This window comes from Galeopterus variegatus, unplaced genomic scaffold, assembly GCF_000696425.1.
Source record: "Galeopterus variegatus unplaced genomic scaffold, G_variegatus-3.0.2 Scaffold139, whole genome shotgun sequence".
Taxonomy (NCBI): Eukaryota; Metazoa; Chordata; class Mammalia; order Dermoptera; family Cynocephalidae; genus Galeopterus; species Galeopterus variegatus.
In genome coordinates, this window is record NW_007726250.1 from 485,801 (window position 1) to 495,362 (window position 9,562).

At 53.2% G+C, this 9,562-nt stretch overlaps 1 protein-coding gene across 1 annotated transcript in view; it reads left to right on the forward strand.

Moving 5' to 3' along the window:
• MB (myoglobin) overlaps nucleotides 1–9,066 on the forward strand; it is an 11,629-nt gene extending 2,563 nt beyond the window's left edge. Inside the window, exons 3-4 of the mRNA XM_008590097.1 lie at nucleotides 4,738–4,960; nucleotides 8,404–9,066. Coding sequence (XP_008588319.1) covers nucleotides 4,738–4,960; nucleotides 8,404–8,550 — 370 coding nt within the window. The 3' untranslated portion in view covers nucleotides 8,551–9,066. The remainder of the gene's footprint in view (nucleotides 1–4,737; nucleotides 4,961–8,403) is intronic.
• The last annotated feature ends 496 nt before the right edge of the window (nucleotides 9,067–9,562 follow it).

Genomic DNA, 9,562 nt, shown 5'->3' on the forward strand with positions numbered 1-9,562 from the left:
ACATGAGGCCTGAGGCTGTGACCCCTGGAAAGCCCCAGAGGGCCTGATGCCCTGTCACGTCGTAGACTGTGGGACATGCAGAGACCACGCCAGCTGGTTCTGCCCTCTCTGTGTTTGGGGTACTGGGAGGACGGCTTCCCTGGGTGGGGGGCTGGGGGAGAGGATGCTGACTCCCAGGGCTGCCGGTTCTGTTCCAGGCGCTGACCCTGGGCTTTCGTACTGACCTCGAAAGGTTATTTCTCTAATCTTCTAGTTATAAAAGAAGGCAAATTCTGTTAAGCCCAGTCTGTTGGTAAAACGCTGAGGCCTTCGCTGCAACTATGATCATGAAGGTCTGGAACTTAGCAGCGGGGAGGTCAGTGGGAGGTTCTGGCTGCAGGAGTGGGGGCTCAGGAGGGAGGGGCTGCTGAGTGGGCTCCGGGCCCTGCCTTTCCTTCTCTCCCCCAAACCTTTTCTGTCTTATTTATTTTTGCATTTTTGTTGGAACAAAGGATTTCAAGACCATGAAAAGTTTAAAAACCACTGCTGGGGGCCACCACTTCTCACATTACAGGGAGGAAACTGAGCCCGAGAATCTCAACCCTCAACGGCAGCTACAGGCAGAACCTGAAATTCCTGGTGCTGCTGCTGCTGCTGCTGGTGTCGATGACAGTGACAATGAGAAGGAGGAGAAAGGGAGCAAACATTTATGCAGCATAGACTGACTGCCAGACCCTACGTTAAGCATTTCACCAATATCAACTCATTTAAGCCTCGCCACAATCTTACGAGGTAGATATAATTACGGTCACCATATTTAACAGAGAGGTTAAGTAACTTGCCCGGAGTCACACAGCTGGTAAGAGGGGAGCTGGAATTCAGATGCAGGCAGCTTGGACCCAGCATCCCTGCCCTTGACCACTATGCTACACGGCCCCATGATCTCGCTGCGCTGGAGTCAGTTTCCCACCGCACTCTGGTTGTTTTGCTCTGGTAGAGCCAGAAGTGTTTCCGTGGGTCTGAGAGAGTCCTCAGTGTTCCGTGTGGGTGTGCAGTTGGGCCTCAGTTCAGAGGAGGGCAGGGAAATGATGCCCTTTCTCTCTGACTCTCCTGAACCAGGAGGGTTGACAATAGAGCTGCAGATAAAAACATAGCCAAGCCAGGCTTTCTCAAACACCGGAGGAAGTGCCATCCATCCGCCTCTGTAGGCTGACGGGTTTCTGTCTGCTCGTGTTCTGGGTTGCTGTTAGTGGGCCTAACCGGGGACGTGGCCTTCTGCGGGTGCTCTGGGGGCTCCAGGACATGGGGCCAAGAGAGCAGGCAGCTGTGTGGTGCCAGAATGATCTGATGGGGACGACTTAGCCTGATTGTCCTGTACTGTTTAAAGTAGATACAGGCTCCTCTCTGGCTGTCTGGTGCTGAGAGTGGAGGAAGAGGCAGGGGCAAGTTTTTGGAAGCTGAGAAATCATCTAGACCAGCTCTCTCGGTGTGCGCATGGGTGAAGCATGCTGGTGACAGAGCCCCGGCCAGAACTTGGCTTCTATAATTCTCAGTCCCATATTCTTTCCCCTAAACATCTGGGAGGTCCCCCAAATGTCTGAGATCCCAGTTGCCTTGGTCCCAGGTCTTTGGTCCTCTTCTGCCTCAGACAGTCTCCTCCCAGCATTCTGACCCTGGGCCATGGCCTGTGTGATGCCACCTCTCGCATCTGTCAAACGGGAGTTCAAGGATCATTGTCGCCAGATAGTGATAGTCAGGAGTTCAGGGACCCTTGGATGAAAGGTGCCAGAGACAAGCTGTCAGTGACGCACAGGCCTTGGACAGGGCCCTGGTGAGGTGATGGCATTGGGCATGGCTGGGGACAGACCTGGCATTCTGGGGAAGCTGAGAGGTATGCTACTGGGGGAAGGGGTTGCTTCCTGTCCATGTGGCGCACACTTGTGAGTGTGTTTGTGTGTGCGTGCACATGTGTGCGGGTGTGCTGGGAGATGTTTATGTGTACCTCTGCGAGGGTGCGTGTGCATCCATGTGTGTGTATGTGAATGCGCACACGTCTGTGAGAGCCTGCATGTGGGTACACTTGTGTTTGCACATTTCTGTGTGTGTAGCAGTTTGCATGTAAATGTCTTTGTGTAACCATAACAAAGCCTGAGTAGTCACCAAGAGTGCAGACGTGAAGCCAGACTGCCTGGGCTAAGTCCCCGGAGAGTTACTTAGTCTTTCTGTGCCTCTGTTTCTTCATCTGTAGAATGGTATCTACCTCATCGGGCTTTTCAAATGAGTTACTATTTGTACAGCGCTTTGAACATACATTAAGGGCCACGTAAATGTGGGTTAGTATTATCGGTACCTGCATTTAACAAAGTGTGCATTTGTCTGTGTCCGTGTGTGCATATGGGAAGTCGGACTCAGCAAATTATTAGGTCTCCTTCCAGATCTGATTATTGATCTAATAGTAGGGGTGTGTGAATGATGTTGAAAGTGTGTTCCTTTGTGTAATAAAATAATTGTCTGCATGGAAGAGAGGGTAAGGTTTCGTTATCTTGAAGTCCCTCTCGTTGCTGGGATCCTGAGGCTCATAACCTGGAGTGGTCCCTGTGGATGGCATCTGTGATCCACCCACCCACAAAATCGCACGTGCCCTGACATGAACACGCAGACTTGGGTACGAGTTCGGCTCCAAGCCTCTGGACCTGGATGCTGAAATCTTACCTCTTCCTTGCCCCTTCTCCTTGTATGTCAAGTGGAGAAGGAAGGACGCTCTTGCTTGTCAAGTGCTGTGTCTCTGGCCTGTATCTAAGGACCCCGCCCGGGAAGGAAAGCGCTGGGCTCTGCATTTAGAGAACTGCAGTAGAGGCTCCTGCTCCTCCTGGCTGCTTGAGCTCACCTCGGTTTCCTCTTCTGTAAAACGAGTGAATAACAGAACCTACCTCCTGGCGTTGTTGTGAGGGTTCGAGTTAATACATGCCAAGCACCTAGAATACTCGTGACCTTAGCAAGTGCCCTGCAAGAGTTAGCTTGTCAGGCCAGTGCTCCCAGTCCAGTGCTCTCGCTACAAAATTCAGGAACCATCTCTACCCACACTACAAGGTCCTAACCAGGCTGGTGAGTCTGGAATGGGGAGCTGAAAACAGAAAGGGGGAAATGCCAATTCTGCACTTGGGTGCAAGTGCTCACACCCAACAGTAGGATGAGAAGATATGGCCGTCCACACAAAGAAGAGCTGAGGGTGTTAGCTGACCACAAGCTGAAGAGGAAATCATTGAGGGAGGTGGCTCAAAAACCATGAGCTCATTCTTGGATTGTATGAAGAGAGGTTCAGCGTCCTGGTCATGAGGTATCCTCGCCACAGGACCATGGATACCACAAGACCTGATGGAGATCATGGGCGTTGGGTGCTTTCCTGTGACCACTTCTGGGCATGGTGGCTCAGGGAGCAAACTGGAGTGTATCCACAGAGGGGATACAAGGATGTCATGGACCCTGGAAACCACAACAGAGGAACCTCCCAAGGAACTGAAGCCATTAGACAGGAGGAGAGAGAGCCTGGAGCCAGGGTCACCCCTGCCAAACATTTTGGGGTATGGCCCAAGGGAGATCGTGTGGGTTATGGAACCATCCTATGGTGGGTTTGGGTCTGGGCTCCACCACCGGGTGCCCACGTGACCCTGCCCACCTCCGTGGTCTTCTGTGTGCCCACGAGTGAAACGGGAAAGCTCACTCCCACCCGGGGGCAGGTATGACTCCCTTTAAACGACAGTCACCTTCTCACAGCAGGAAGGACTGAGGTCTGAGGCTGCAGGGGGACACTCAGGGTCACGGGCAGAGGCCTCTGCACTTCACTGGGTGCCTGGCAGAAGTGGGCGCTTGGTCTTTGGCAGGGCTAGGTCAGGATGCTCCACAGGTGGGCCCTTCACCATCTGTGTTGTGAGGGCCTCAGGGTGCAGGGTGTCAGAGCTCGGTTTAAAATAGACAAGAGCTTCCTGCACCTGAGAACTGCTCTGCAGTGGAGTGGCCCTCACAGGTGGCCGGGAGCCTCCTGTGGCTGGGAGCACTCAAGCAGCTGAAGGGTGGTCTCTAGGCAGGAAGCTGCTGAGGTGGTCCCCGGTAGGGCCTAGGGCTACTTTTTGAGTCACTCAGACCTGATTTCAGTCTGGCTTCTCTGCGCACCGGCCCTGTAATATTGAGCTAAAGACGTCGCACCTCTGAGCCTGTTTCTTCATCTGTAAAATGGGGATAATATGAATGATTGTATAGAACAACACAGTGCAGAGCCTAGCATGGGGCCTGGCACATAGTAGGTGCTCGGCCAGTCCAGGGTGCTGCAGCTCCAGGGCTCCTGCTTCTCCCCTCCCCCATCTGTGCTGCCACTCAGTCATCTACTCTCCAAATAACTTGGAGAAAATTGGGGTGTGGCCAGGGTACAATGCTGAAATGTCTGTCTCCTTCCTGCTCCTCACAGTGACAATGAAGAAGAGGATGATGATAATAGAAATAATAATAGCAAGAATTTATACAACACTTACCATAGGCCAGACACCCTGCTGGCACTTGGCATATGCCATCTCATTTAATCTTTACGTAGGGACATGTTATCCCCCTTCCTTGGATGAAAAGCTGAGGCACAGAGAGGGGAAGTGAATTTCCCAAGGTCACACAGCTGGGAAGAAGGAAAGCTGGACTTGAACCCAAGTCTGGCCACCTCCAGACCCCACCTGGCATTCCCGTGTCTGACTCCAGCCCTCTTTGTGCCCACAGGCTCTTTAAGAATCACCCTGAGACTCTGGAGAAGTTTGACAAGTTCAAGCACTTGAAGTCAGAGGACGAGATGAGGGCCTCCGAGGACGTGAAGAAGCATGGCAACACCGTGCTCTCTGCCCTGGGGGGCATCCTCAAGAAGAAGGGGCATCATGAGGCAGAGATCAAGCCCCTGGCCCAGTCACATGCCACCAAGCACAAGGTCCCTGTCAAGTACCTGGAGGTAGGATGCAGGGCTGGGGGCCGGAGAGAGGATGGAGAGGCCTTGAGGGGATGAGATTTGGGTTTGAGTCCCACCTCGGCCACTAACTTGTAGGGTGACCTGTTTCACTCCTTTCTGTGCCTCAGTTTCCTCTTCTGTAAAGTGGGCTGACACCCATGTTGCCTTCCTCCTGGGATCATTGAAAACAAACATTTAATATCTCACACTTAAAATCTTTAATTTAATATGCCAAATTAGTCTTCCATTACCAAGGAGGAAGGGGAGAGTGGACACTGGGAGCATGACTTGCATTCTCTCCACAGGTAGGTACCCTTATCATACCCACTGAATGGATGAGGAAACTGAGGCACAGACAGGTTAAGTAGCTTGTCCGTGGTCACAGAAGTGTCAGAAGACAGAGCCAGGATTCAAACTCAGGTCTCTATCACTCCAGAACCCCAACCCCTAGCCCCTGTGCCACTGGGAGTCTGTGACATGCACAATTCTTGTGGCAGGAGCTCAGCAGCTGGGCTCAGGTCAGGATGGGGTGGCCTGCATGCTGGCTCTCTCGGTTCCAGCATCTTCACAGAGAAGAGACAGAACCTCAGGTGTCCCAGGCACAAGCAGTTGGTTTGAATGTCCTGAGATGGTCTGGGATGTTGGATGGGCCTGAGGTGGGGGCCAGGAGCCTGAGCTTCAGATTCTGTCTCTATAACCAGTGGGAGGAAGGGGCGTGGGAGAGGGATCTCCAAGGCAACTGGGGATACAGGACCGTGTACACAGGTGCATCCTCTGCAACTTCCTGCTGGTGCAACCGTGAGGGTGAAGATAACGGTAAAGCTACCATGAGGATGGGCTGTGGTACACATTTGCCTGGGTCACCCGTGGGAGTCTCACAGTCACCCCATGAGGTTAGGAAATGCATTCAGGTCTTCTTTTCCTTTCACAGAAAAGAAAACCAAAGGTAGGGAGTGTAGGGTTGGTGTGGGGTCCCACGGTCACCAGGGATGTAAGCTCTTTCTTCCTGTGCTGCCATCTACCCTTAGCATGTAGTGTCCCTCCTCAAAGTTGCCTCACGGTCCAAGATGGCTGCAAGAGCTCCAGCCATCTGGTCCATATTCCAACAAAAAGCAGGAGGAAGAGATGAAGGCTCTGTTTTAAGGAATTTAAGGAATCCCAGAAATAGCATCAGACAATTTTGTGTGCATTTCATTGGCCAGAAGTGAGTTACAAGGCCACACCTATCTGCATGGGAACTGGGGAATATAGTCATTTGCAACACACAATACAGCTGGAGTTCTATTATGACGGAAGAAGGGGAAAATGGATATTGGTTAGGCAATTAGCAGTCGCTGCCCCAGGCAGGCACTCTTTTCATCCTCATTTTACCAATTTGGAAACTGGGGGCTCAGAGAGGTAAAGTAGCTTGCTCAAGGTCACGTAACTAATAAGCCAGCAGGTACAGTCAGATCTATGGCACTCTGGAACCCGAGCTTCTCATCCATTGTGGCATAATATCTCCCATCAACAACACCCCACCACCCCTCTTCAGCTCACCGGCACCCCACCCCACAATTGCACCCTAACAATCCTGCCTGCCCAACCCAGTCAGCGTCATAGTCATGATGAGCCAGTCCTGCCTCTGAGCTGCTGCACATGCTGCGGTCCCTGCCCTCCCCGTCTTCTCTTGGTGAATCCCTGTTCATCCTCCAAGGCCCAGCTCAGCAGCCACCTCCTCTGGCCAATGAGGCAGTCAGCTGCTCCATCTGCCAGCCCCCATCCCCACGCCCTGTGGCACTTTATCCTTATCCCTGTCATGGCCCCTGCCAGGCCATACTGCAATTTCTCTCTTTACCCAGTGACCTCCCAGGTGGCACTCGAGCTCCTCAGGGGAAGGACCTGCCTCGCTACCATTTCTGTATCAGCAGCCTGTGGTCGGCTCACAATACAATTTGAGTGACCAGATCCCCTCTCTAGGGATGGGGAACTGAGGCTCCAAGCCGCAACTGTGGACAGATCATCTCTCTCAGTGACTGAGGGGGGCCCAGAGGGTCGTAGGTGTCAAGGGCAGTTTTCCTTGCTCCAGTACAGCTGCCCCATTCCACAATTTTCTAGGTATGAGTGGCCGAACTGGGGGGCCTCATGGGGTCACCTAAGCCCCGTTTTGCAGGTGGAATCACACACGGGGAAAGGGCAGAGCCAGGCCTGAACTTGGGTCTCTCAAGTTCTCAAAGGACCAGGCTCACTCCATGGCACCCCCGGACGCCTTTGTTTTACCACATTTATGAAATTAAAGGTGATTTCAAGTGTTTGTCTAAATCGATGCCCACATGTAGGCATCTGAGGGTCATCCCTGTTTCTGAGCAGAAAGATGTTTCCTGGGTGTTGACGCTTGTGCTTTCTGAGGCCTCCCTCTGCATGCCCCTTCCCTTGACCCCACCCCTGCCTTATGTCACTTACACCTCGGGGCCCTGAGAAAATGAGAAAGCCCAGCCGCGGTTCATCCACTGCCTCTGTTCCTGGCTCTGGCAGTGGCTTGTCCACAATCTCCTGGGCACAAATTCAGCTCTGCTGTCGACTTGTTGCATGACAGTCTGGCCACTTGGTTGCCTCCTCTGTAAAGTGACACCACTTGGTGCACCAGCCAGGTTGTGGTTGGGAGCAGATCTTGATTAACGCTTGAGAAAGTACAGTAGCATTTTAGGTCCCTGGGTCTTTCGATCCCTAAAGCAGCCCACGCTATAAATATTCCCACCTCCCTTTCCTGGTAACGAGCTCGTGGATGTTAAAGCAGAAGGTGAGGACGAGGCTGATAGAAGACGTCCTAAGTCCTGGGCCACTGCAGGTCTCAAATCTTTCCTCTTCGTCTCTCCCCTTCCCTCCCACCGATGTTTCTGAGCACTAACTCTGTGCTTGGCAGAGAGAATGCGAGGCTGTGCCCCCCCAAAATAGCATCTTTAAAGCAGTAACCACACAGTCGTTAAGTGCAAAAATTAAATACACATAACTGGGAAATAGTTTGTTTCTAGGCTTTCTGATTGCAAAATCCCAGATAAAATAATGGAATCTGAGCATGTCCCTTCTTTTCTGCTGCCCTGTGTTGGTGGAGCCTGAGCCCTCGCCTGGTGGCAGCTGGGTCCACACCCTGAGCGGCAGTGGAGGGGGCACTGGATAGGAGAGTGGGCTCAGGATCTGGCCCGCCCGGGTTCAGATGCCCTTCCCAGCTACATGATTTCAACACACAGCTTAACCGCCCTGTGCCTCAGTTTCCCCATCTGTAAAGTAGTTGTAGTGGGATTAAAGGTGTTAATCCATGGAGGTCCCTCAGAGCCATGCCTGGTGCGTAGTAGAGGCTCAGTAAATGGCCCTGGGATAAAGAGAAGGTGGGACATGGTCTGACCCCCATCTGGCTCCTGGCTCATCCCCCCCCCAGTGACCAGTATTCCTTTCCTCCCCACCCTCAGTTCATCTCAGAAGCCATCATCGATGTTCTGAAGAACAAGCATCACGGGGACTTCGGTCCCGATGCCCAGGGAGCCATGAGCAAGGCCCTGGAGATGTTCCGGAATGACATTGCTGCCAAGTACAAGGAGCTGGGGTTCCAGGGCTAAGCCCCTGCCACCCCACCCTCACCCAGCTGGGTCCCTGGACCCAGCAGAGGGTGGGGACCAAATCTCACGTAGTCCTGTAGAGTTTGCTTTTGAGTGTCTGCTTTGTCTATGAGAGGTGGGCAGGAAAGGCGGAGGGGCAGGGAGTGGGGTGCTCAAGTTGGCTTCACTCCTGGTGATGGGGTCCCCATGCAATGACAACCCCCTCTGAACTGGGAGACGCATGGCCCTTTGCTCACTGTGGCCTGCAGGTTTGGATCCCGCTTAATTCCCCTCTCTCCTATATCCCGACCCAATTCCGTCCAACCTCCAAACTGACCTATACCTTCACCCTCACCTTTAACCCCAAACCCAAACCATCAACTAGGCTGGGCCATAATAATTATCTGATCCATCACTGTCCCTTGAGGTCACCAAATGTCCCTTTGCAATGAGGAGGAGGTCTGGGGAGGGTGGGTCAGCCACGCCATGCCTGAGGGAAGCAGTCAGGTGTCTGGAGCACGCAAGTACGGGGCGGCTCACCTGTTACTAATAAAAGGCCTTGTGGTATCTCGGACTCTGCCTGGGTTTTTTATCCCCTGGGGCAAGTGAAGCCCTCCCCCCACCCCCAGAAGACATGGTGGGAAGGTGTACCCTGGGATTGCGTGTGCAGAGAGCCTTGTGTGGAAGCAAAGGGGAGGAAGGAGAGAGGGACAGGAGCCCACCGTCCCCAGGCCACCCTCCATGACAGGCACAGTGCAGGGCACAGGGAGATGGAGGGAAGAGCCCAGCCTGGGCCTCAGGGAGCACCTCATCTGGTGTGGAGGCGGGCAGGCCACAGGCCTTTGCAATTCGGGTAGATCAGTGCCAGGTGCAGGGGGCTTTGAGGATTCAGAGGAGAGGGGACAGGACCAGGGAGCAAGTGGTCACTGTGGCAGCTACAACAGTTTAAATAACATGCCAAGTTCACCTAGCTAGTAGGTGGCAGAGCTGGGCTTCAAATTGTAGCCTGAAAGGTAGCAGGGACTCCAGCCAG